The sequence below is a fragment of the Haematobia irritans genome, unplaced genomic scaffold (assembly GCF_050003625.1).
Source record: "Haematobia irritans isolate KBUSLIRL unplaced genomic scaffold, ASM5000362v1 scaffold_8, whole genome shotgun sequence".
Classification (NCBI taxonomy): domain Eukaryota; kingdom Metazoa; phylum Arthropoda; class Insecta; order Diptera; family Muscidae; genus Haematobia; species Haematobia irritans.
This window is the reverse complement of record NW_027445841.1, coordinates 934,496-960,368: the sequence shown is the minus strand read 5'-3', so window position 1 is coordinate 960,368 and position 25,873 is coordinate 934,496. Positions and strand designations below refer to the sequence as shown.

Here is a 25,873-nt window from a genome sequence, read left to right as displayed (position 1 = left end):
TTTCCAATTTAATGAAAATCGTAATAAAATTACGGAACTCAAATCTTGCCAAAACATGGACAGATACAAACCGGATTCGACACACGCCTTTGTGGATTTCTAATTTCAGGATAATTGGGTAAACACTGCAGTAGGTAGAAGTCCAAGAAATCAAATCGGGAGATCTGTCTAACTATATGAGGAGAGATTGAGATTTATAATTTCAGGACAAATTATTGGGACGGTTTATATCAGGGCAGTATCAAAACCTGAACCGCCCATCTAGCTCATCTTCAAACATGGCCTGATTGCAGACAAAAAAAAAACAGATATAAGACGATCTAACGTCTTAGATTTTTTCCCTATCCAGAATATGTATACTTTATATGGTCGGAAGTCTTGATGTTGGATTCCCTGATTCTCTACTCAACGTTCATTAAGTACAACGAGTCTCTCAACGGTCTCGTACGCAATAACAGGTAAATTTTCTATTGCTATTTCGATAAAAAAGTTTCTTACTTCAGCGAAATCGACTGATAAATTAAAAGAATAAAATTTCATCAAAAGATCGGATGAAATAATTAGGTGAATGATTTCGAGAAAAAATAAATTCGAAAAATAATGAAGTTCCACTTTTTTATTATTAATTAATTTTAGCTATTTAGGTCTAACTTATTTTTGAAATAAAACTCTTTTATTTCATATTCTCCCGACGTTGCATATTTCATTTAGCTTTAAACAGCAGTCATTTTCAGCAAACAATGGGCTTAGGTTGGGTATAGTGGCAGCCCGTTATTCATATTTAGACGGGGAACTTCTCTCTTATCAATAAGTGCTGCCAAATTCTATTTTTCGATCAATAACTATAGATTTATTACACTTATTAATAGATGGTAAAATAGCAATAATTCGTTTGCTGAAGAAAACCAATCGCTATGCAAAACAGGGTATCAAACATTAAATATCCACTTACCCTCTCCGAACCATTTGTCCATACACCCTGCTGCACAATTCCAAATTCGCCCGTACCCAATTGCTTGTTCACACTTATGGCATCAGCAGGAATGATGTGTTTGTTATTTGGTGCTTTGCTGGGCGAACTACTGCTTGCCTTCGATGAAGCTCCGCCCGTCGATGTTCCACTTAGGCTGCCCGAAGGACTAGCCACTGTTGGATTCATTGCACCACCGGAATTCTCATCTCTTTTTCCAATCACTGTGGGTGCTTGAAGCAATCGTTTGATTTTGCTCAAGTAGCCATGAGGAAAGTGTTTTTCATAGAATTTACGTAAACGTCGAATTTCCGGTCGTGACATACCAATGCTTTTGAGATCTTCATCGGTGGCATATTTGAATTGTGAGGCATTTGTAATCTTAAGTTCATCTCTGGAAAAAAAGGCAAAAGAATAAGTGTAAATATATACATATACAAGACAAGTATGTACGTATGTATTAAAGATATATAATAACAAAGAGAACAAAGTTTACTATATGTACAACAATGTGAACTGAACCAACAAAAGTGAAATGGAAAACCTTTCAATTTAAATATACTTGTAGATTTTGTTTGCCTGTGTGTTAAGAGCCCCACATGCCGCCACCCCTTCCTTAAACAGTATCTGGTCGTTTTATTTTAGCACTGAAATCTGCATCATTGAAAATTGGAGTAACTTATTTTTATTGTAGGGGGGATATTGAACTTTTTCAAATGTCAATCAGTCAATACCATTGGACTGCAGAAACATTAAAATCGAGGAATTTTTTGGCAACTACTATATTTCACACTATCGAGCAAAACATGTAGTTCCCTAGAAGTGAACAAGAAATATATGGCCTATGTGATAGTAGTCATGAAAATCTGATGATGATGCACACAAAAAAAAAAATTGTCTGATTTAATCACGCATTTAATTGATCCAATTAATTGTTAAATTGAAATGTCTTCAATCACAGAAATGATAGTATCAATTAAATAAATAAATCTTTTTGTTTAATTTTTATTTATTCATAATTCATCCTTCCTAGTATTTCACAATTTTCGCTGAATTGCTTCCTCAGATGTAGGTAAAATTGCGAAATATTAGGAAAGATGAATTATGAATAAATAACAAGTATAAACGGCCGTAAGTTCGGCCAGGCCGAATCTTATGTACCCTCCACCATGGATTGCGTAGAAACTTCTACGAAAGACTGTCATCCAAATTACTTGGGTTGTGGTATCTTAAATCGTTTTCTAAATTGTGAGTTAGTCCATACATGGTATACATTAGACAAAAAGGTAAAAGTAAAAGCAAGTCTACAAATAATTACGAATCGATATGGACTTTTGCCCAGTACGTAGGGAGCCAGAATTGAAATATGGGGGTCGTTATATGGGGGCTATATACAATTATTGATATGGATCTGAGGTCTATATATAGCTATAGACCGATATGGACCTAGTTAGGCATGGTTGTTAACGGCCATATACTAGCACAATGTACAAAATTTCAACTGACTCGGATGAAATTTGCTCCTCCAAGAGGCTCCACAACCAAATCTCGGGATCGGTTTATATGGGGGCTATATGTGATTATGGACTGATATGGACCACTTTTGGCATGGTTGTTAAATATCATATACTACTACCACGTACAAAATTTCAACAATATCGGATAAATTTTGCTTCTCCAAAAGGCACCGGAGGTCAAATCTGGGGATCGGTTTATATGGGTGCTATATATAATTATGGACTGATATGAACCAATTACTGCATGGTTGTTGGATACCATATACTAACATCACGTACCAAATTTCAACCGAATCGGATGAATTTTGCTCCTCCAAGGGGCTCCGGAGGTCAAATCTGGGGATCGGTTTATATGGGGGCTATATATAATTATGGACCGATGTGGACCAATTTTTGCATGGTTGTTAGAGACCATATACTAACACCATGTACCAAATTTCAGCCGGATCGGATGAAATTTGCTTCACTTAGAGGCCTCGCAAGCCAAATTGGGGGATCGGTTTATATGGGGGCTATATATAATTATGGACCGATGTGGACCAATTTTTGCATGGTTGTTAGAGAACATATACTAACACCATGTACCAAATTTGAGCCGGATCGGATGAAATTTGCTTCTCTTAGAGGCCTCGCAAGCCAAATTTGGGGGTCCGTTTATATGGGGGCTATACGTAAAAGCGGACCGATATGGCCCATTTTCAATACCATCCGACCTACATCAATAACAACTACTTGTGCCAAGTTTCATGTCGATAGCTTGTTTCGTTCGGAAGTTAGCGTGATTTCAACAGACGGACGGACGGACGGACGGACATGCTCAGATCGACTCAGAATTTCACCACGACCCAGAATATATATACTTTATGGGGTCTTAGAGCAATATTTCGATGTGTTACAAACGGAATGACAAAGTTAATATACCCCCCATCCTATGGTGGAGGGTATAAAAATAAAACAAAAAGTTCTCTACCTTGGCAAAAATATAGAACATTATTTAAACAAAAAAAATTAATTGAAAGTTAATTAAAAAATTAATTGATCCAATTAAAAGATTAATTGATACTATTAATTTTTGTGATTTTGTTGAATTAATAACATTTTTTATTGAATATTTTGTAAAAGTCAATTAAGACTTTAATTGGAAAAAATTTCGTGAACATTTTTTCTGCGTGGTAAACGAAAACGTTCAATCATGGTAAGTCATTACTCCCAAGCATACGGTATTGTTGGTGGTATGGCGCAAATGCTCTTGGTATTTGCTGGATTTTAATGGTGAAGACTATTTGATAGGCTGTGTTAATTATTTAGCTAAGCTCGTGTACCAACTCAACACATATTGGTTTATGTCTTCGCTAAGTTAAATTTAAATTTAACAAATGAACTGTTAGGTTATGTGGCAGCCCGATGTATCAGGATTACTTAGACTATTCAGTCCATTGTGATACCACAGTGGTGAACTTCTCTCTTATCACTTAGTGCTGCCCGATTCCATGTTGAGCTCAATGACAAGGGCCTCATTTTTATAGCCGAGTCCGAACGACGTTCCACATTGCAGTGAAACCACTTAGAGAAGCTTTGAAACACTGAGCAATGCACCCAGCATAACTGAGGTGGGATAATCCACCGATGAAAAACTTGTTGGTGTTCGGTCGAAGCAGGAAACGAATCCACGACCTTGTGTATTCAAGGCGGGCATGCTACCATTGCACCACGGTGGCTCTCTGTTAGGTTAGTTCATGTCGGTTGGCATACACCTAAGGCAGTATTCGGCTTTTTATGTGCCCTAAGTTCTTCTTTTCCTTGTACTCTTGTTTTAATCCACGAACTCAGTGTCTCCAAGGAATTCCCTAATTTGATTCCAGACCGTTTCTTAGCTGGGCCAGGTCCTGAATCACCTCTTCAGTTAACTCTTTGCCATGTAAAGGTAGGGCAGTGACAAAGAGTTTTTGCTGGCAATGAAAATCTTTCCGTCCGTTGTTATTGATGTAGGTTGGATGGTATTGCAAATGGGTGTAAGTACTCTAGACTTGTGCATAGGAGGCTTTGGAAGAAAGAAAATTGTATCGAGGAGGTTTAAAAAAACTAAAAGATTTTGAAAAAAAAATCTATGGTCGTTTTGAAAAAAAAGGAAGGAATCAATTGTCGTTTGATTGCGGTTCACTACAATCAAACTGTCAATTTACAAAAAAAAATGAAGGGTGGGAAAAAATAGTATGTTATTCAGGCTGACTAAAACCATTTGTGTCGACAAGGTAGGGTAGGGAAATCGACGCACTGAGGATATCAAGAACAGCTATATATCCCATTTCGATTTTCATCCGTAAAACTTTTGAAAGTGTCGCTTTATGTTCTTTGTTTTTATTTTTTGCTACCTTACAATTTAATAACTTTGTAATGGACTGAGGCCTATCTTCTGAACTAAGGACACCTCCCAACACTGAGCTTGGTCGGATTAGATGGTAGCACAGGTTAAGGAAGATAAAGGGTGATACGGTCAAAATTTGGTCAAGGGAAAACGCGTGTAAATCGGCGAAATCGTTTATTTAAAAAATCAAATTAAATTTCTTTTTCAAGTTCAATTAGTATAAAATTCAGGAAAAATATTCAGTTAGGCTTTCGCTTTCCAAATCCGAATTGCCGGGCCTCACGCTTGACACCTGCCATCAGATTTTGTACAGCCACCTTGTCCACCTTCTTCGCCGCAGAAAGCCAGTTTGCCTTGAACTGCTGCTTGTCCTTAGCAGTTTTTTGGTCTTCTTTAGGTTCCGCTTGACAATAGCCCAGTATTTCTCAATTGGGCGGAGCTCTGGCGTGTTGGGAGGGTTCTTGTCCTTGGGAACCACCTGCACGTTGTTGGCGGCGTACCACTCCATGGCCTTTTTACCGTAATGGCAATATGCCAAATCCGGCCAAAACAGTACGGAACAACCGTGTTTCTTCAGGAAAGGCAGCAGACGTTTATTCAAACATTCTATCACGTAAATTTCTTGGTTGACAGTCCCGGAAGCTATGAAAATGCTGCTTTTCAAGCCACAGGTACAGATGGCTTGCCAAACCAGATATTTTTTGGCGAACTTTGACAGTTTTATGTGCTTGAAAATATCTGCTACCTTTCCCCTTCCTTTTGCCGTATAAAACTCCTGTCCCGGAAGCTGCTTGTAGTCGGCTTTGACGTAGGTTTCGTCGTCCATTACCACGCAGTCAAACTTCGTCAGCATCGTCGTGTACAGCCTCCGGGATCGCGCTTTGGCCGTCGTATTTTGTTTATCATCGCGATTTGGAGTCACTACCTTCTTGTAAGTCGATAGTCCGCCTCGTTTTTTGGCTCGATGCACGGTTGTAGACCATACACCCAGCTTATTTGCGGCATCTCGGAGAGAGAGGTTAGGGTTTCGCTTGAAAGTACCGGCAACTCTCTTTGTCGTCTCAGCGGCTTCCGGTTTTCGATTTCCCCCCGATCCAGACTTCCTGGCTGTCGACAAACGTTCCCCAAACACTTTAATTACATTTGTAACGTTTGATTTGGCAACTTTTAGCGATTTTGCCAGCTTTGCGTGCGAATAGCTCGGATTTTCGCGATGCGCGAGCAAAATTTTGATACGCTGCTCTTCTTGCTTGGACGGCATTTTGACAACTGAAGAGTGAATTCCAAAATCAAAATAGGAGCAACATTCTACACACACACACCTTCAAAATGAGGGGTGTTCAGGTTTTTTAAATGCAAAATGGAAAGAAATACGTCAAGTTTATATTGACAAAATGTTGACCGTATCACCCTTTAGGGCCTAGAGAGGGAGTCGTTACATGGGCCATATCGGACCACTTTTACGTTTAGCCCCCATATAAACCGACCCCCCAGATTTCGCTTGCGGAGCCTCTTAAAGAAGCAATTTTAATCCGATCCGGTTGAAATTTGGTACGTGGTGTAAGTATATGGTCTCTAACAACCATGCAAAAATTGGTCCATATCGGTCCGTAATTATATATAGCTCCCATATAAACCGATCCCCAGATTTGACCTCCGGAGTCTCTTGGAGGAGTAAATTTCATCCGATCCGGTTGAAATTTGGTACGTGGGATAAGTATACAGTCTTTAATAACCATGCAATAATTGGTAAATATCGGTTCATAATTATATATAGCCCCCATATAAACCGATCCGCAATTTGAACTCAGGAGACTCTTGGAGGAGCAAAATTCATCCGATCCGGTTGAAATTTGGTACGTGGTGTACGTATATAGTCTCTAACAACCATGTAAAAATTGGTCCATATCGGTCCATAATTATATGTGGCCTCCATATAAACCGATCCCTAGATTTGAATTCCGGAGCCTCTTAGAGAAGCAATTTTAATCCGATCCGGTTGAAATTTGATACGTGGAGTAAGTATATGGTCTCTAACAACCATGCAATAGTTGGTCCATATCGTTCCATAGTTTTATATAGCTTCCATATAAACCGATCCCCACATTTGACCTCCGGAGCCTCTTGCACGGATGAAAAAGATTGTTTTTCATATGTTTGGCTATAAACATTATATGTTTGGAACACAAATTTATATGTTAATATGTTAGAACATATTATGTTTTGGACATAAAATGTTTGTAAATATAATATGCTTGGATGCAAACATATATTAATTTAGAAATAGCCTATAAACATATATGTGTTTAGTAGCTTGGAGCGCTATTTAACAGGGAGCGATATTGAATTAAGTAGGTGGTTGTTGCTTGTTATTACAAAATTAACATTTTATTTTTCCTTGGTCAATTGATCAGCTACTTCTTTGATCCTTACAAACTGTGTGGTCCGCTGTCCGAATCCCCGTCCGGCAAAAGGTAAAATTAAAATAAAACAAGTATATAAAGCAGTAAATTCGGCCGGGCCGAATTTTAAATACCCAGCACCATGGATCAAATATGATAGTTTACTTTGAAAACTCTTCGTCGTAGTGGGTTACTTGATAATATATAGAATTGTAGCGGGTTTGATGACAAATCTTCTCCCAAGCAAGTCAGTTCCCGAAGACAAACTTTAAAGATTTTACCTATGAAGACCAAATCAGATTCTGGATTTATGAAAACCAATTTTGTTTTACTTTTAGAGAAATTATAAACATATCGTGTATATGATGAAATTACGCCTTGATTTAAAATTTTAAATATGTAGATTTTTTCCGCCATTATTTAAATACGATGAGTAAAATCTGGAAATTTTACTTTCAGTTTGAAGCAATTTTCATGATCAGTGCGCCTGCTATACCCTGAAAGAAGTGTTTTCTTTTTTGAGAAACATAATTTTAGACAAGCAAAGTTTTCTTTTGACCCAAGTTTTAGAGACAATCGTTGAATAAACGAAAATACTTTATAAGAAAAGGAAATTTCGTTTGTCTAAAATTTCATTATAGATTACTAATTTCCAGCAAATCGAATAAAAATATGGGGGCTATACCAAAACATGGACCGATAGGCACCATGTGCTACTCACATATTTGTGATCTTAAAATACCTCCAGATTTTCAATTTCAAACAAATCGGCTAGAAAATATAGTCTCTAGACGCCCAAGAAGTAAAAATCGAGAGATCAGTCTATATGGGGGCTATACCAAAAAATGGGCACCATTTTCGGCACACCTTTTTATGGTCCCAAAAAACTCTAGATTTTCAATTTCAGGAAAATCGGATAGAAAATATAGTTTCTAGAAGCCCAAGAAGCAAAATCGGGAGATCAGTCTCTATGGGGGCTATATCAAAACATGGACCGATGAGCACCATTTTCGGCACACCTTTTTATGGTCCTCAAATACATCTAGATTTCCAATTTCAGGCAAATCGGATGGTAAATATAGTTTCTAGAAGCCCTAGAAGCAAAATCGGGATATCGGTCTCTATGGGGGCTATGCCAAAACATGGATAAAAACTACGGTTTTTATAGGCCCAAGACTCCAAATCGGGAGGTTGGTTTATATGGGGGCTATATCAAAACATGGACCGATGGATACCATTTTCGACACATCTCTTTATGGTCCCAAAATACCTCTAGATTTGCAATTTCATACAAATCGGACAGAAAATACTGTTTCTAGACGCGTAAGAAGCAAAATCGGGAGATCGGTCTATATCGGGGCTATACCAAAACATGGACCGATTCGGACCATTTTCGACACACCTCTTTATAGTCCCACAATACCTCTAGATTTCCAATTTCAGGCAAATCGGATGGTAAATATAGTTTCTAGACGCCCAAGAAGCAAACTCGGGAGATCGGTCTATATGGAGGCTATATCAAAACATGGACCGATACAGACCATTTTCGACACACCTCCTTATGGTCCTAAAATACCTCTAGATTTTCAATTTCAGACAAATCGGATAGAAAATACTGTTTCTAGACGCCTAAGAAGCAAAATCGGGAGATCGGTCTATATGGGGGCTATACCAAAACATGGATCGATACGGACCATTTTCGACACACCTCTTTACGGTCCCAAAATACCTCTGGATTTCCAATTTCAGGCAAATCTGATAAAAACTACGGTTTTTATAGGCCCAAGACCCCAAATCGGGAGGTCGGTTTATATGGGGACTATATCAAAACTTGGACCGATATAGCCCATCTTCGAACTTGACCTGCCTGCAAACAAAAAACTAATCTGTGCCAAATTTCGGGACGATAGCGCCATTATTGAAGGCTGTAGCGTGATTACAACAGACAGACAGACAGACGGACAGACGGACATGCTTATATCGTCTTAGAATTTCTCCCTGCTCAAGAATATATATACTTTATATAGTCGGAAATCGATATTTCGATGTGTTACAAACGGAATGACAAACTTATTATACCCCCGTCACCATTTTATGGTGGTGGGTATAAAAAATCATACAATTGAATAATTTCTTCTACAATGTTTGTATTACAGAAAAAGGTGCTAAGAACTAAAAAATCTCGTGGAAGTGAGAAAGATGTGGGGGAATATACAATTGGGCAGAAACAAAATTTTGAGTCTTCAGGTCGAAAACCTATGTTGTTAGCACCTATATTACCTGTTTATTTTCATAATTCATTATGATTGTAAATATATAAATAAATAAATAAAATTTTGAGCACAATATTGTTTGGGAGAATTTTTTTAAGCATATAATATTTTTGGGTGCAAAATGCTTCCAAACATATTATATGGTCACATAATAACATATTGTTTTTTGGAAGACAACATTATTGAATTTGGATGCAAAAATACAAAATTTTTGGAACATAGACTAACCAAACATATATTGTTTAGACCAATATGCTTTCAAACATATTATATATTGGTAGAGATCAAACATATAAATGTTTGGGCAATACCCAAAAATGTCTATGCTTGAAGCAAAATATGTTTGGGAGTATATGTTACAGAAGCGATTTTTTGTGAGCGTGTACGCAATCCATGGTAGAGGGTACATAACATTCGGCCTGGCCGAACTTACGGCCGTATATACTTGTTTTTGTCTAATATATACAACGTATGCACTAACTTACAATTTCGAAGACGACGTTAAGGAGTTTTAAGATACCTGCCATCGGCAAATATTACCACAACCCAAGTAATTCGATTGTGGATGACAGTCTTTAGTAGAAGTTTCTACGCACTCCATGGTAAGATTCGGCCTGGCCGTATATACTTGTTCTTCTTTTTTCATAAAGTTGAATTGGGATAAGTTTTGTTTAGTACGATAGCAATTTTAAATTGCTTTTTAATTTACTCTCATGTTCTTTTGTTGTGTGTTCTCTTTGCTAATAAAATTAAATATAACCAAAATGGGCCCAATGTAATAAAATTCTTGGTGCTGTAGATTGAAAAATTCGGGATCCCCGGATTCAATATATTAAAATCCCGAATCCCGGGATGTAAAATAATGAATCCCGAATGACACTCCTAGTCAATAGTAATAGTGTGAAATCCCGAGAACCCCAGAATGCCAACAGTGTTAAAACTCGGGAATATCAAAGATCCCGTTCACCAATAACCCTTTACCTTTACCCATTAGAATATGATCTTCAAATTTCAAATTATAAAATATTGAGTTTTGAATTACATATGAATTTCTTTTGTCTGATATTTGGATTAATAAAGATCTAATGTCTGATCAGACCTTTCCCACTTGTTTACGTTACATAGCATAAATTTCCTGTTAACCTGTGTTATCACCAAAAAACAATCTAATAATATTGAATATTTTCTAGAAACGTAATTTTTTTATAATACGGTATTGTTCCGTCACTGTTATTCTGTAGTGAAAGCCAACATACAAAAGATAAAGAAAATAATCACACATTCATCGCCATCTTTCGAACATTCAACAGTGCTTTTTGGGATGGGGGCCTGGGCTGGACTGGCGGTGGCTATTCTACACTGCACATTGTTCGTTTTGGGTTTTGTTGTGTGATTTGATTGTTTTGTATTTTTCAGTTTTTGGATAAACTGTCAGTGAGTTTATCCAACGGATGCATGGCTTGCTTGGAATGCGTAAATTATGTGGGTGACTAATGTGACGGAGATTCAAACAAATGTATGTATGTCCACATGACCAACCATATAACCCTCTATCAAATTTTTTCCACTGTTGGTTCAATGTTCAAGTTCCGTTCTGAGTGACCATCGATTTTCAATTTCAATTTTAGTTTTGTTGTTGTTAGTTGTTAGTTTTTTTTTTATACAAATGTTGTTGCTTGATATTGATACTCACTTGGCAGCAGTGTAATAATGTTGCAGTTCGGCCTCTGTTAGAAATTCATACACATCAATTTGGGGACTATCTGCAAGTAAAAGATAAAGCCGAGGGGGAAAATATATGTATTGTTAGAATCCAATGAATGAACAGTTCGAATGATATTTGAAAAAAAAAAGAGAAATGGATAGATTTTGAATGCCCAAGTTCCCTTTCATAATAACAAACAAATAAGACAACATGCTGTGTTTGGTTCACAATTTACATTTTCGAGGGCAAACCTAATAAAACCAAAGACAAACGACAGCCAGCACGGATGACAGCGCCATTCCAACAAAACCATAGAATCAGCCACTGACAACATTGTGACAACATTGGGCGGATGCGAGTAGCAACATAATATCATTTGAGTGATGTGAAGCAGAGGATGTGGGTTACAACAGCAAAAGTTGCTATATTGTCGTCATAGCTGTTTTCAAAATCGGTCCCATGTCTACCTATATTGTAATATTATGACCGTAAATACAGTAGGGCCTAGATAAATGGCAATAACAAAAGCATTTATTGATAAATCGGCGAGAACTTATAGAATAAAAAATTAATTAATTCTCCAGACCTTCAATCTCAATTCAATTTTTTCAATTTTTTAATTCATTCAATTAAAAATTTAATGAAATTATGATTTAATTTCGAAAATGATTTTTTATAATCGCAGAATTAATTAGAAATAAAGAAGTATACAATTAAATTTTTATTTGATTCAATTAACAATTTAATTGTTAATTGAAATCGCAATAAATTTTTATACCCTCCACCATAGGATGTGAGGTATATTAACTTTGTCATTCCGTTTGTAACACATCGAAATATTGCTCTAAGACCCCATAAAGTATGTATATTCTGGGTCGTGGTGAAATTCTGAGTCGATCTAAGCACGTCCGTCCGTCCGTGCGTCCGTCTGTTGAAATCACGCTAACTTCCGAACGAAACAAGCTATCGACTTGAAACTTGGCACAAGTAGTAGTTATTGACGTAGGTCGGATGGTATTGCAAATGGGCCATATCAGTCCACTTTTAGGTATAGCCCCCATATAAAGGGACCTTCAGATTTGGCTTGTGGAGCCTCTAACAGAAGCATATTTCATCAGATCCGGCTGAAATTTGGTACATGGTGTTGGTATATGGTCCCTAACAACCGTGCAAAAATTGGTCCACATCGGTCCATAATTATATATAGCCCCCATATAAACCGATCCCCAGATTTGGCTTGCGGAGCCTCAAAGAGAAGCAAATTTCATCCGATCCTGCTGAAATTCAGTACATGGTGTTGGTATATGGCCTCTAACAACCATACAAAAACTGGTCCAGATCGGCTCATAATTATATATAGACCCCATATAAACCAATCCCCACATTTGACTTGCGGAACCTCAAAGAGAAGCAAATTTCATCCGATCCTGCTGAAATTTGGTACATGGTGTTGGTATATGGTCTCTGACAACAATGCAAAAATTGGTCCACATAGGTTCATAATTATATATAACCCCCATATAAACCGATCCCCAGATTTGGCTTGCGGAGCCTCTAAGAGAAGCAAATTTCATCCGATAAGTTTGAAATTTGGAACATGGTGTTAGTATATGGCCGCTAACAACCATACCAAAATTGGTCCATATCGGTCTATAGTTATATATAGCCGATCCCCAATCACACAAAAATTGGTCCATATCGGTTCATAATCATGGTTGCCACTCGAGCCAAAAATAATCTACCAAAATTTTATTTCTATAGAAAATTTGGTCAAAATTTTATTTCTATAGAAATTTTTGTCAAAATGTGATTTCTATAGAAAATTTTGTTTAAATTTAATTTCTATGGAAATTTTTGTCAAACTGAATTATATACGTATTTAGTCGGTCTCTGTTAATTGAATATATACCTCGTATGGACTTACGAGTACTTACAATTTAGAAGACGGTGTTAGGAGGTTTTGAGATACCTTGCCATCGGCAAGCGTTACCGCAACCCAAGTAATTCGATTGTGGATGGCAGTGTTTAGAAGAAGTTTCTACGCAATCCATGCACGCTCACAAAAAATCGCTTCTGTAACATATACTCCCAAGCATATTTTGCTTCAAGCATATACATTTTTGGGTATTGCCCAAACATTTATATGTTTGATCTCTACCAATATATAATATGTTTGAAAGCATATTGGTCTAAACAATATATATTGGGTAGTCTAAGTTCCAAACATTTTGTATTTTTGCATCCAAATTCAATAATGTTGTCTTCCAAAAAACAATATGTTATTATGTGAACATATAATATGTTTGGAAGCATTTTGCACCCAAAAATATTATATGCTTAAAAAAAATTCTCCTAAACAATATTGTGCTCAAAATATTATTTATTTATTTATATATTTACAAACATAATGAATTATGAAAATAAACAGGTAATAGAGGTGCTAACAACATAGGTTTTCGACCTGAATGCTCAAAATTTTGTTTCTGCCTAATTGTATATTCCCTTCACATCTCACTTCCACGAGATTTTTTAGTTCTTAGCACCTTTTTCTGTAATACAAACATTGTAGAAGAAATTATTCAATTTTATGATTTTTTTATTTTAATTTTACCTTTTGCCGGACGGGGATTCGAACAGCTGACCACACAGTTTGTAAGGATCAAAGAAGTAGCTGATCAATTGCCCAAGGGAAAATAAAATGTTAATAAATAAAATGTTAATAAAAAAAAATAACAAGCAACAACCACCAACTTAATTCAATATCGCTCCCTGTTAAATAGCGCTCCAAGCTACTAAACACATATATGTTTATAGGCTATTTCTAAATTAATATATGTTTGCATCCAAGCATATTATATTTACAAACATTTTATGTCCCAAACATAATATGTTCTAACATATTAACATATATGTCCCAAACATGTTATGCTAGTTTATGAACATTATATGCTTGCAATCAAAAATATTGTGTTTAAAAATTTGTGTTCCAAACATATAATGTTTATAGCCAAACATATGAAAAACAGTCTTTTTCATCCGTGTGGTGGAGGGTACATAAGCTTCGGCCTGGCTGAACTTACGGCCGTATATACTTGTTTAATTTCCAAAGTTTGTCATTACATTTGTAACACATCGAAATAGCGATTTCCGACTATAGAAAGTATATATGTATATTCTTGATCAGGTAGAAATTCTAAGACCCTATAACGACCGTCTGCCTGTCTCTCGTAATCACGCTACACCCATAGAAAAAAAATTATCTGTAAACGTAATGGTTACGTATTTAAAAAGAATATATTCAAAGAAAAACAAAAGCCGTTCATGAAATCGTGAACGGCCGTGGACGAAACCGTGAACATTCCATTTTGAGTTTTCCTTAACGTGTCCGTTTCATTTTGTTACCATCCGTTCACAATCAATTTTGGAACGTAATTTTTTCTATTTGTGTACAGCCTTCAGTAGCGAACTTATCGTGCAGAAATTTTGCACAAACTCGTTTTTTATCTGCGGTCTGGATCAAGTTTTATGTAAATCCGGGTTTTGATATAGCCCCCATATAAACCGACCTCCGATTTGGAGTCTTGAGCGTATATACACCGCAATTTTTATCCGATTTGCAATGAAATTCAAAACGAAGAGGTACTTTTGGCTCATAGAATATGTGTGAATCGGTTCATATTTTGGTATAGCCCCCATATAGACCGGCCTGACAATTTTACTTCTTGGCTCCCAGAAACCATAATTTTTCTCCAATTTGCTTGAAATTGGAAATCTAAAGGTATTATAGGTTCATAAACAAGTGTGACGAATGTGGTGTGTATCGGTCCATGGTTTTTGCATTGCCCCTTATAGACATATCTTCCGATTTGTGTTCTTTGGCTTCTAGACACCCCAATTTTTATCCGATGTGTCTGACATTCAGAATATAGATACAATACCGTCCACAAATAGGGGTGCTAAATAGGGTATGTATCGGTCCATGTTTTGGTAGACCCCAATATAGATCGATTTCCCGATTTGACATATTGTCCATCTAGATACCGCAAATTTTATGAGATTTACCTGCAATTGAAATTCCAGAGGTACTTTAGATCCACAAATAAGTTTATATGGACTTATGGGCTTCTATAAATCGCAAGTTTTATCCGATTTGTATGAAATTCGAAATCTACAGGTATTTTAGTCCACAAATAAACGTGCCGAATAAGGTGATTATAGGTCCAAGTTTTGGCATAACTCCCATTTCCGGATTTGACTTCTTGCACTTCTATAAATCGCAATTTTCATTCAATATGGCTCCTAGACCCTATAATTTTTATCCGACTTGCCTGGAAATCTAGAGGTATAATCTCACAATTTTTATCAGATTTGCTTGAAATTCAAACACCACATGTATTTTATGCCCAAAAACATGTGTGCCGAATATCGTTTGTATTGTTCATGTTTTCGAGTAGACAGATGTCCCGAATTGACTTATTGGACTTTTGGAAATCGTAATTTTTCCTATCCACTTGAAATCTTTATAAACAAAATGTATGGCAAAGATTATGAATTTTCTTATTTTAAATAAATTAATAAATAAATAAATTTTCCTTATTTTAAATAAATTACTCCTTCATATTGTGTGAATTGCGTGCCCTAAAATTTAGGTTGAATAATCTTTAATATTAGGTCAATATTTTTTCAGTGCATAAACGCCAAATTTTGATATAGGTTGCAAACACGCAGAAGTTTAATTTTACTATTAATATTTTAACCATGAAAGCTTTTCGATTATGATTACAGGAAAATGGCGGATTACGGCATCAAATATGGACAACATGTATACGACGCTGGGTATCTAATTGCGATTTCGATTGGAATAAAAAGTGCAACATTCTTCAAATTGTTTGAAAAATATGAAGGACATTGTCATAGATTGTGAGTCCTGCATCCCTTACAATATTATGAATTAACAATAACTTTGGAATGACACTATCATTTGGGCAAACATATAATGAGGAAAAAAAGTAGCGTCACATCAAGACAACATATTTTTTTGCAAAACGAAATCGGTCTAAGTCTGAGAGGTTTTTACAATTTATGTACATTTAGCATCAATGTAATACTCTATGGTATCATTTAAACCTGAAAAATATCACCCATATTGATACCAATTTATATATAGCCCAAATTCTTCCCGATTTCCACCAATTTGTCGATATTAACCTCAAATTATAGTTTTCTTTTTTTTTAAAGCTTGATAGCTTGAAATCTTAAAATTGCTGGGAACGTAACTTTGAAAAACTTGCACTAAAATAAATTTATTCCATTTTATACAGTCATTATTCAATAAAAAGCGCTTCCCATCTAAAAAGGCACGACTGTATCTAGACAAATATAATGTGTTGAACAGACAGAGTGGGAAAGTGTTGCATGGGCCACATTATAGAGTCACATAAAGTTTTGAGTTGATTAGATTTATGAAGGTGATTGAGGTGATTATGAGCTAATGCTTACATTGGGTGTACCAGCCAACCCGTATAACTAAACTATCAATGTATTGGTGGGTTGGGAAAGTAGAATCTCCAAAGAATTCCATGGCCAGATATTTGTTTATATTGCAACTATAAATTGCCATAAATTTCATATACAAAATGCCACAAATTCTCCAAAGGAATCTGTTTCGGAATAATTTTAGGTACATACATGCATTCATTTTCGATGGAAATGGCATGTGTACATGTGGAAAAAAATCATATATATTATTTATATAGTTTGTGAAAATGAACAATCCACCATATACATATGGCCCTTCTATGAATATAGGGATATGCATATGGGTTTTTGTGTATGGAAATATGAATGACTACACGAATGAAAAAGAGGGATTTTCACATGTTTTGGTGTAAATAAAATTATTGTCAAGTGCAAGCATATAATGTCCACAAACTAGTATAAAGTTTGTGTGACATACGTTTTAACATGTAAGAACATATCGTCCCCTCAATAAAACAATAGTGTATAATTTTTTTGTCGTTTCGAGAAAATCGAGTTTGAAGTTTTTGTAAAAATAGACTTTTGGGAAAAGCGTCATATTTCAGAAAATTATCGGTGTTTTCAACTTCTTGTAACTTAACTATGTGGTGGAATAACCAGACCATTGGTAGATGATATTCTACTAAGCTATAAGAGCATTAATTGCAATTAAATAACATTCAAAATGCCATGATGTCATATAGGTTACTTTATTTATTTTAGAATCTATATGAAAATCATACACTATTTTATTTTGTAGGGTATACACTATTTTATTTAAATTTTTTGCGCCATTTATCATGAAGTATTTTAATTTGCCGGACGAATGTTCATGTAATAAAAAAAGTATTCGTATTAAATAATCCATTTTATTTATAATTCAGTCATTTTTGGAAATTCAATAACACGTAGTCTACAGAGTAATTCAATTTAAATTAAAAATATTAATTAATATTCACCTTCGGGAATATATTCCTCCGCATCAGGCTCATCCAAGCAATTTCGATTCCCCCAGGCTGAAGACTAATATAAAAGGAATGAAACTCTTTGGGAATTATATTTTTGGTGCACAGCCCCTTGAGATCGTTGTACTTTAAAGACGAAATGGTAAGCTGTTGCTTAAATTTAGAGCCCTTGCCTCCCCATCTCCCGTCTCTGGAATGGTTTAATCGGATAAATCTGCAGATAAATTTATATTGGTTTTTATTTCGCTTTCTAGAACAATTTCGTGATTATCTGGATATTCCGGACCGCAATCTGTCGAAATTCAATTTACTTAGTCATATACGAGCCACCGTGGTGCAATGGTTAGCATGCCCGACTTGCATACACAAGGTCGTGGGTTCGATTCCTGCTACGACCGAACACCAAAAAGTTTTTCAGCGGTGGATTATCCCAACTCAGTAATGCTTGTGACATTTCTGAGGGTTTCAAAGCTTCTCTAAGTGGTTTCACTGCAATGTGGAACGCCGTTCGGACTCGGCTATAAAAAGGAGGCCCCTTATCATTGAGCTTAACATGGAATCGGGCAGCACTCAGTGATAAGAGAGAAGTTCGCCAATGTGGTATCACAATGGACTGAAAAGTCTAAGTGAGCCTGATACATCGGTCTGCCACATAACCTAACCTAGTCATATACGAGACACATCGTCATCATTTGATTATCAATTCTCACCATGATTTGATAGATCCATTATTTTCATGAAATATCTCTTCCTGTCTAAAGAATCCATTCCCCAAAGAGGTGACAATAATAGTGTATAATAATTATATGCTATTTTTTATGTCAAATTTGAACAAACAGACAAATTTGTTTGACATATAAAATTGTGTATAAGTGCAATACGAACTGGCTTCAAATAATAATTTGTCAAAAAATTTTTTCATTTTATTTGTCTGTGCGAATGGATTGTTTTGAATAATAAAAATTGTGTATACTTTTTATACAATATTCTTCTTCGAAATTATGTTCAGAGGGACAGCTATATAAAACACAATACCTGCATTTAGGCAATTATTAATGAAAATATTCTAACGAGAAATTATACACTATTTTGTAATACACCATACCATAGGCTGTAGTTAAATCTATGCAGTTATTTATTTTGCTTTGATCATTGGTATTGAATTTCTTACTCAAGAGAGTATTTTCTATTACACTCTTTACATCATAGTGAATAGTACAATGATTCAAATTTCCATCACTGACACAAGAGACACTGAGAGACATACGGCTACTCTCTTCTGTTCCGCTAATTTCATAGTGTGTGAATAGGCTAGGCAGATTGAGGGACAGAAGACAAGAAATTTCAATTTTATTCTTCTTCCATTTTTTTTCCTATTTTTTTGAAACGCCTTTAATCGGGGGGGGCTGTGTGATTATTTGCTTCAACATAACTGATTCTTTTCAGTTAAGAATTCTAACGAGTAAGACAACGGCAAGATCATTCGATCATAAAACGAAAAGTGTCAGAATTGTAATTGCGTTGTATTAAATAAAAACGGTATTCTTTATACACTATTCTTTTTAATTTTATTCTGAAAAGATTTAAAGGTAGTTACACTGTGTTTTTTCTGCGGAAAGAATAGTTTTAAGTGACTCCCACGGTTTTTTTTCGATTTTCCTTTAGAATTAGAAGACAAGAAAAACTGTAATTTGTTCACTAACGTGAAAACGAACCCACACAAGTTTTGGCCTTGTACGAAAGGTAATTTAAACTTCGTCCTAGTGATATGACATATGATTTAATTGGAAAAATTTCCATTTTTTTTAAAGGCTTTCGTCCGTGCCAATATACAATTTATACAAAAGGGCAGTCTCTCGACGAAGTGCCCTTGAAACGTGTCCATCGCAAAACCTCACCACGCTAGAATACGTGAACGTGGAAACCGGACCACGTGGGGAAAAAGGTGACCTCGGGTTTTCGAGAGACTGGAGAAGTTTTTACGAAGGAGTTTTTAAAATACAACGTTTCTTGTCGCAGATCTAAATGGATTTTTAATTGCTACCCGGCGAAGACAGAATTTTCAAAAAAGTTCAATCTTAAACTGGGAAAGAGAATCCCTGCACCATGAATTTGACATATCAATAATTTTCGTCCGTATTAATTAAGTACAAAATTATCGGCTCTATTAGTGATTTTATTCTAAACCAACACCGTAAATTTTCTTAAACCCTCCAACACCTTCAGTTTTCGTTGTTTCTTCGATAAAAACCCAATTTTTTTCCTAACATTTCAATTTATTCTTATAATTCTATCCTAAACAATTTCAATTACTATTAATTTTGCTAGTTCTTATTTGCAACCACTTTAACTCCTTAACATGTATCACAGTTATTTCATATAAATACCAAATATAGTTATTTCGATCCAGCAAACATCAAACATCGCACGGGGGCCTTCTTGCAACGTTGGATGCTGTACTGCTGATGTAAACCGTAAGTTGACTTTTATAATTTTTTTTTGATACATGTTGAAAAGTTATTTAGTGATTTAAATTTGAAAAAAAAAATAATTTAAAAAAAAAAAATACTATATATTTTTTTTTCAGTACAAAGAGATTTAAGAGAATTTTAGTATTCTATAAGCACTTTTAAGTCTCTTTAACCCACTAATAAATTAAATACAAAAAGAGTTATGTCCCCATACTTTTTTGAATATTGCCCCGCCCACTCAATATCTATATGTGTATTTATATATTGAATTTGGTTATTGAGATCCTAGAATTATAATGGCGACCTAGCTACTTGAATTGTTTTTGTTTTTTTTGTAATAAATATTTTAAAATGGCATAATTCTTTGTTGATGTGAATCGGAAGGCGTTTTAGGTAAAGGGTTGTTGTTGGGGTTTTTTTTTATGAATATGTTGGCCGTCTGAAAAAAACCATTTAGGATGGGTGGGTAAAGAGGCCCGGAGCTTAACATCTATGTTCCGAAATAAGCCATAGGAATCATGATTTTTTTTGGGCAATTATTGCGCACGTGAATTTTTTTTTTTGTAATGGTTTAGGTTTGCAGTTGGAACAAGACCCCCGCCCACATCTCCCGAACTGACTAGCTTAACAAGCACGTGCGTACGTTCTAAACTCAAACCAAGTTGATGCTTTATTATTTTATTATTTTTGTTCTTAGGAACTTTGCACACCCAAGTACATTACATAGTTTGGATCCATATCCCTACTATACTTGTATATTTTATCGAAAGCTCAACCAAATTAGAAAAAAACAGCATTACAAAGATGGCGCCCAACGTGGGGCCCGAAAACTTAGGAACCTCATGTTAATGAATTTTGACCTTAACACTTAGTTCGTATAACTCCACCAAATAGCAATTCCTCAAGTTTTTGGGTACCTCATATTTAACATCATATTATTTTAGGTTTCAAATGAGGTATAGGTCGATGTGTTTGTTTATTAAATTTGATCATATGATCAAGAATGTAATAACAGAAAACCTTTATCGGAATCATTCTTTACAGATACTTTGTCGTATAGAATCCATTTTGATTTTTCTGGCTTTTCATTCCTTTTTGTCCAAAAGTTACCTTACCGAATTCGATTCCTAAGTTGTATTTGTGTCCCTTACGATTTCGAGAAACTAAGAATAAGATTGCATAGGAATTACAATTACTTAGCAGTAGGATTCTAGCTAGTATTGTCCACCTTCTGATTTCTTATGGCTGCGAGATTTTAAGGTGCGTTAAGTGCAGCAACAACATGATACTATGGCATAGACATCCCGTTTAGTGTTAGTGAAGGAAATTAACAAAAATATTTTTTTATATCATTCTTTTTTTTCTCATGAGAGTGAAATATATTACAGAAAATAGGGGACTACGTCTTCCAATTTTTTCCAACACTGAATAGAGAGATGACTTTCAATTTGAATTATTTAAAAGCAAACCTTTACTGAACACAGCCAAGATTCACAACATATATGTATATATTTTTTTTCTCTAATAGAACCCAATGTCACTCGTTCACAGCAACGAAAATTTAACCAATCTGGAAGCAAGTTATAATCCTAAACAGTGTATTATTTGTAACAAAGATTTCGAATTAGATGAGGTGATTGTTAGTACTCCGTGTAAACACATCTTTCATAAAGAATGTATTGTCCGTATTTTGAATGAAACGCAGGTATGCCCAGTTTGCGCGAAATTATGTAGGCAAAATAGACTGGTACCATATGACATTATGTCACAAAAATCTAACCAAGTGTCTAGTGCCCAAGCTTCGGGTAGTAACAAGAGTGGGGCGAAGCCCAAAACGAATAATCAAAACCAAAAACCAGCTACAGTAGATGTGGTAAATTCTAACGCAGATCAGCTTGTGAACGAGGGAGGAGCTCAATCATTAGATCAATTATTAAATATGTCTCAACCAACAAATTTTGATTTTCCACCTGCCGATGAAGGTAGAGATAGCAATGCAGGTCCAAGACATACTGGAGGCAATGCTTCGACTATACCTAGATCTAAACGGAGACCTATTAGAAGAAACTTATTAAATAGGAATCCTAATCAAACTTCTGGATTTAATCCAAATATGGATGTTGCAAATTCCAGATTATCCAATCAATTTTTACCCAATTTTCAAGCAAATTTAAATTCAAGTATACAGCCTAGATTATCTGAACATCGCAATATAAGTGATAGCTATTTACAAAATCTAATTAACGACGCTATTAGAGACCAATTAGCTGCTATAAATTTGAATAGAGGTGGTAACCCTAGAATTAGCATTGAAAACCCCTTTGATAATCGGAATTCGAATTTTGCTAATCGAAATAATGTGCGAAATACTAGACAAAATCCGAATTTTGATTTAACCGCTGATAAAGTTTCGAATATTATTTCGAGTTGGCGATTGAAATTTACTGGCGAAGAAGAGAATGGACTATCCGTGGACAATTTCATTTACAGGGTCCACGCACTTACAGTTCAACACCTTCGTGGTGATTTTGAAATTCTTTGTCGTCATATTGATTTACTTTTTTCTGGCAAAGCCACAGATTGGTTTTGGCGGTTTCATAGAAGTACGTTACGATTTGATTGGGACACTTTATGTCGCGAGTTAAGAAATCAATTTCGGGATCGACGCACTGATTTTGATCTCAGAGAACAGATTAGATGCAGGAAACAGAAAGTAGGCGAACGTTTCGATACATTTTACGACGCTGTCTTACAAATTTCGGATAGATTACAATATCCACTTGATGAGCACGAATTAATAGAGATTTTGAAACGTAATCTTCGACCCGAGGTTCGAAAAGAACTTTTACACTTTCCAATGCATTCGATTTCTGATTTACGAGAGTATGTCCGGAAACACGAAATTTTAGAGGAAGAATTAACCCGAACTCGGGGTAATAGGACATTTATGCCACGAAGACTGGTTTCGGAAATACGAGATGAGGATGGTGACGAAGTAGAAATAAGTGAGGTTGACGAGGTATCTCCTATAGTATGTTGGAACTGCTTAGAACCGGGTCACAAGTTTGAGGACTGTTTAGGAGAAAGGAGGTTATTTTGCTACGGTTGTGGCACTCCAAATATTTACAAACCCCATTGTACAAAATGTAATAAATTTCCAAAAAACTATCAGGGAAATCGGACGAACAAACAAGTTCAGTCCAAAGCGACACAATTTTAAAGTCAATTGAGTGTCAAACAGACACACAATCCATTGCAATTACAACAACAAATTTTGAGAAATACAATAACTGTCCACGACATTTAAAACCATACCATATTAGACTGAGAGAATACAACAATGCGAGATTTAGAATTTTTAATGACGAAGTTGTACACAGCCCAGTGGGGAAAACGAAACGATCCACGCGGAGATTGAGGGCCTTTTGGCGGAAAGTTTTGAACGGTCGCAAAGAATTTTGCTCAGCCATCATTTCGAGCGTAAATAATTTCGATTTACGACCATTTGCAACCGTGAATATTTTTGACGAGGATGTTATAGGATTAATTGACACAGGTGCGACAGTATCTTGCTTCGCTTCGGATTATGCGAAAAGATTTATTGAACAAAATAAACACCCTTGGAAGAAATTCAATATTATATTACAGACGGCCGACGGAAATCCACACTCCGCTATAGGCAGTGTAAATACTTTAGTGAAATTTCGAGGGGAAACTAAAAGTATGAAATTTTTGATTATACCCAATTTGACACAAAACTTATACTTAGGTGTAGATTTTGTTAAGACTTTCGGTTTAGCCAAGGATTTGTTTTCTGATGACATATCAATGTCTTCTAAAATTATCTTAGACGAGATTAGTTCGAATGATGATATGCACGATCTAACTAGTGAGCAACAGAAAGTCCTTAATTCTGCGATTAATGCATTTCCGTCTTACAGCAAGGAGGGTTTGGGTAGAACTTCATTAGTTACTCATAGCATAGATACCGGGGATCATAAACCAATTAAGCAAAGGCATTTTGCGGTTTCTCCTGCTGTTGAGCAGTTGCTTTTTGCTGAAATAGATCGTATGCTTCGACTAGGCGTGATTGAGGAGTCTCAGAGTCCATGGTCATCGCCTGTGGCCTTGGTGCACAAGCCTGGGAAGGTACGACTGTGTCTCGACGCAAGGAAGTTGAACAGTGTTACAGTGAAAGACGCTTATCCTTTGCCTTTAATCGATGGAATTCTCAGTAGGCTGCCTAAGGCAAGATTCATTACGAGTCTTGACCTTAAGGACGCCTTCTGGCAAATTCCATTAGATGAAAAGTCAAAGGAGAAGACGGCTTTCACTGTACCTGGACGACCCCTATACCAGTTCGTTACCATGCCGTTTGGCTTGTGTAACGCGCCACAGACGATGTCCAGACTCATGGATAAAGTCATACCGGCTCAATTGCGTACAAAAGTTTTCATTTACTTGGATGACTTACTCCTAATCACAGAGACTTTTGACGAACATATTTTGTTACTTCATGAAATTGCACTACATATGAGAAAGGCGAATTTGACAATTAACGTTGAGAAAAGTCGTTTTATGCTTAAACACGTGAAGTATTTAGGACATATAATTGGGTATGGTACCATACAAACGGATCCTGAAAAAGTTCAGGCGATTCGTGATTTCCCTTTGCCAACATCCGTTCGTCAGCTAAGAAGATTTCTAGGTATCTGTGGTTGGTATAGGCGATTTGTGCGAAATTTTGCCACGATAACTTCACCAATCACAGATATGCTTCAGAAGGGCAGGAAATTTATATGGTCTGAACAATCAAAAGAGGCTTTTGAGCACTTAAAGAATATTCTTTGCTCCGCCCCTGTATTGCACAATCCAGACTTTTCTCGACCGTTCTCAATTCAATGTGACGCAAGTCAATATGGAATTGGGGCTGTACTTGCTCAAAGAGATGATGAGGGAGACGAAGTCCCCATTGCTTATATGAGTCATAAGCTAACAACACCACAGAGAAATTATTCGGTGTCAGAGCAGGAATGTTTGGCGGCAGTTATGGCCATCAAAAAATTCCGTGCATATGTGGAAGGCCACGAATTTGAGGTCATAACTGACCACGCATCCCTAAAGTGGCTAATGGGTCAAACCGATTTACATGGTCGACTTGCCCGTTGGGCCTTGAAGCTTCAAGGTTTCAACTTCACAATTAGGCATCGCAAGGGCAGTCAAAACGTTGTGCCTGACTCATTATCACGAATGTTCTCGGAAAATATGGATGAAATTTGTTCTGTCAATATTGATAACATTATTTGTAGTGAGATTGATAACTCAATCGAAATAAATTTAGAATCAGAAGAGTTTAAATCGACTGAGTATTTGGCCCTTATTGAGAAATTTCACTCCAACATTGGGCAATTGCCAGATATTGAAATTCGAGACGGTTTCATTTACAAACGTGTCGAACATGCTACCGGAGACCCAATCCAGGAACAAATGTCATGGAAACTTTGGGTTCCCCGCGCTATGACTTCTGATCTCATAAAGCGAGCTCACGACCATCCACTATCTGCTCATGGAGGCGTCGGAAAAACCTTGCGACGTTTGAAAAGTTTCTTCTTTTGGCCTAAAATGGCAAAGCAGGTTTCTGAGTATATATTGTCATGTGATGTGTGCAAACAAACCAAAGCCACCAAT

At 36.1% G+C, this 25,873-nt stretch overlaps 1 protein-coding gene and 1 long non-coding RNA gene across 2 annotated transcripts in view; one reads left to right on the top strand and one right to left on the bottom strand.

The window, feature by feature from the left end:
• The window catches only part of LOC142242840 (activated Cdc42 kinase-like), an 83,336-nt gene that overhangs the window by 36,199 nt on the left and 21,264 nt on the right, over nt 1–25,873 (bottom strand). Inside the window, exons 2-3 of the mRNA XM_075314361.1 lie at nt 11,221–11,290; nt 953–1,364 (exon numbers count right to left, since the gene is read on the bottom strand). Of these exons, the coding sequence (XP_075170476.1) occupies nt 953–1,364; nt 11,221–11,290 (482 nt within the window). The remainder of the gene's footprint in view (nt 1–952; nt 1,365–11,220; nt 11,291–25,873) is intronic.
• LOC142242848 (uncharacterized) lies at nt 19,132–19,727 on the top strand. Its single transcript, XR_012724211.1, has 3 exons — nt 19,132–19,303; nt 19,380–19,457; nt 19,526–19,727. It is a non-coding gene; the product is annotated as an uncharacterized LOC142242848 (long non-coding RNA).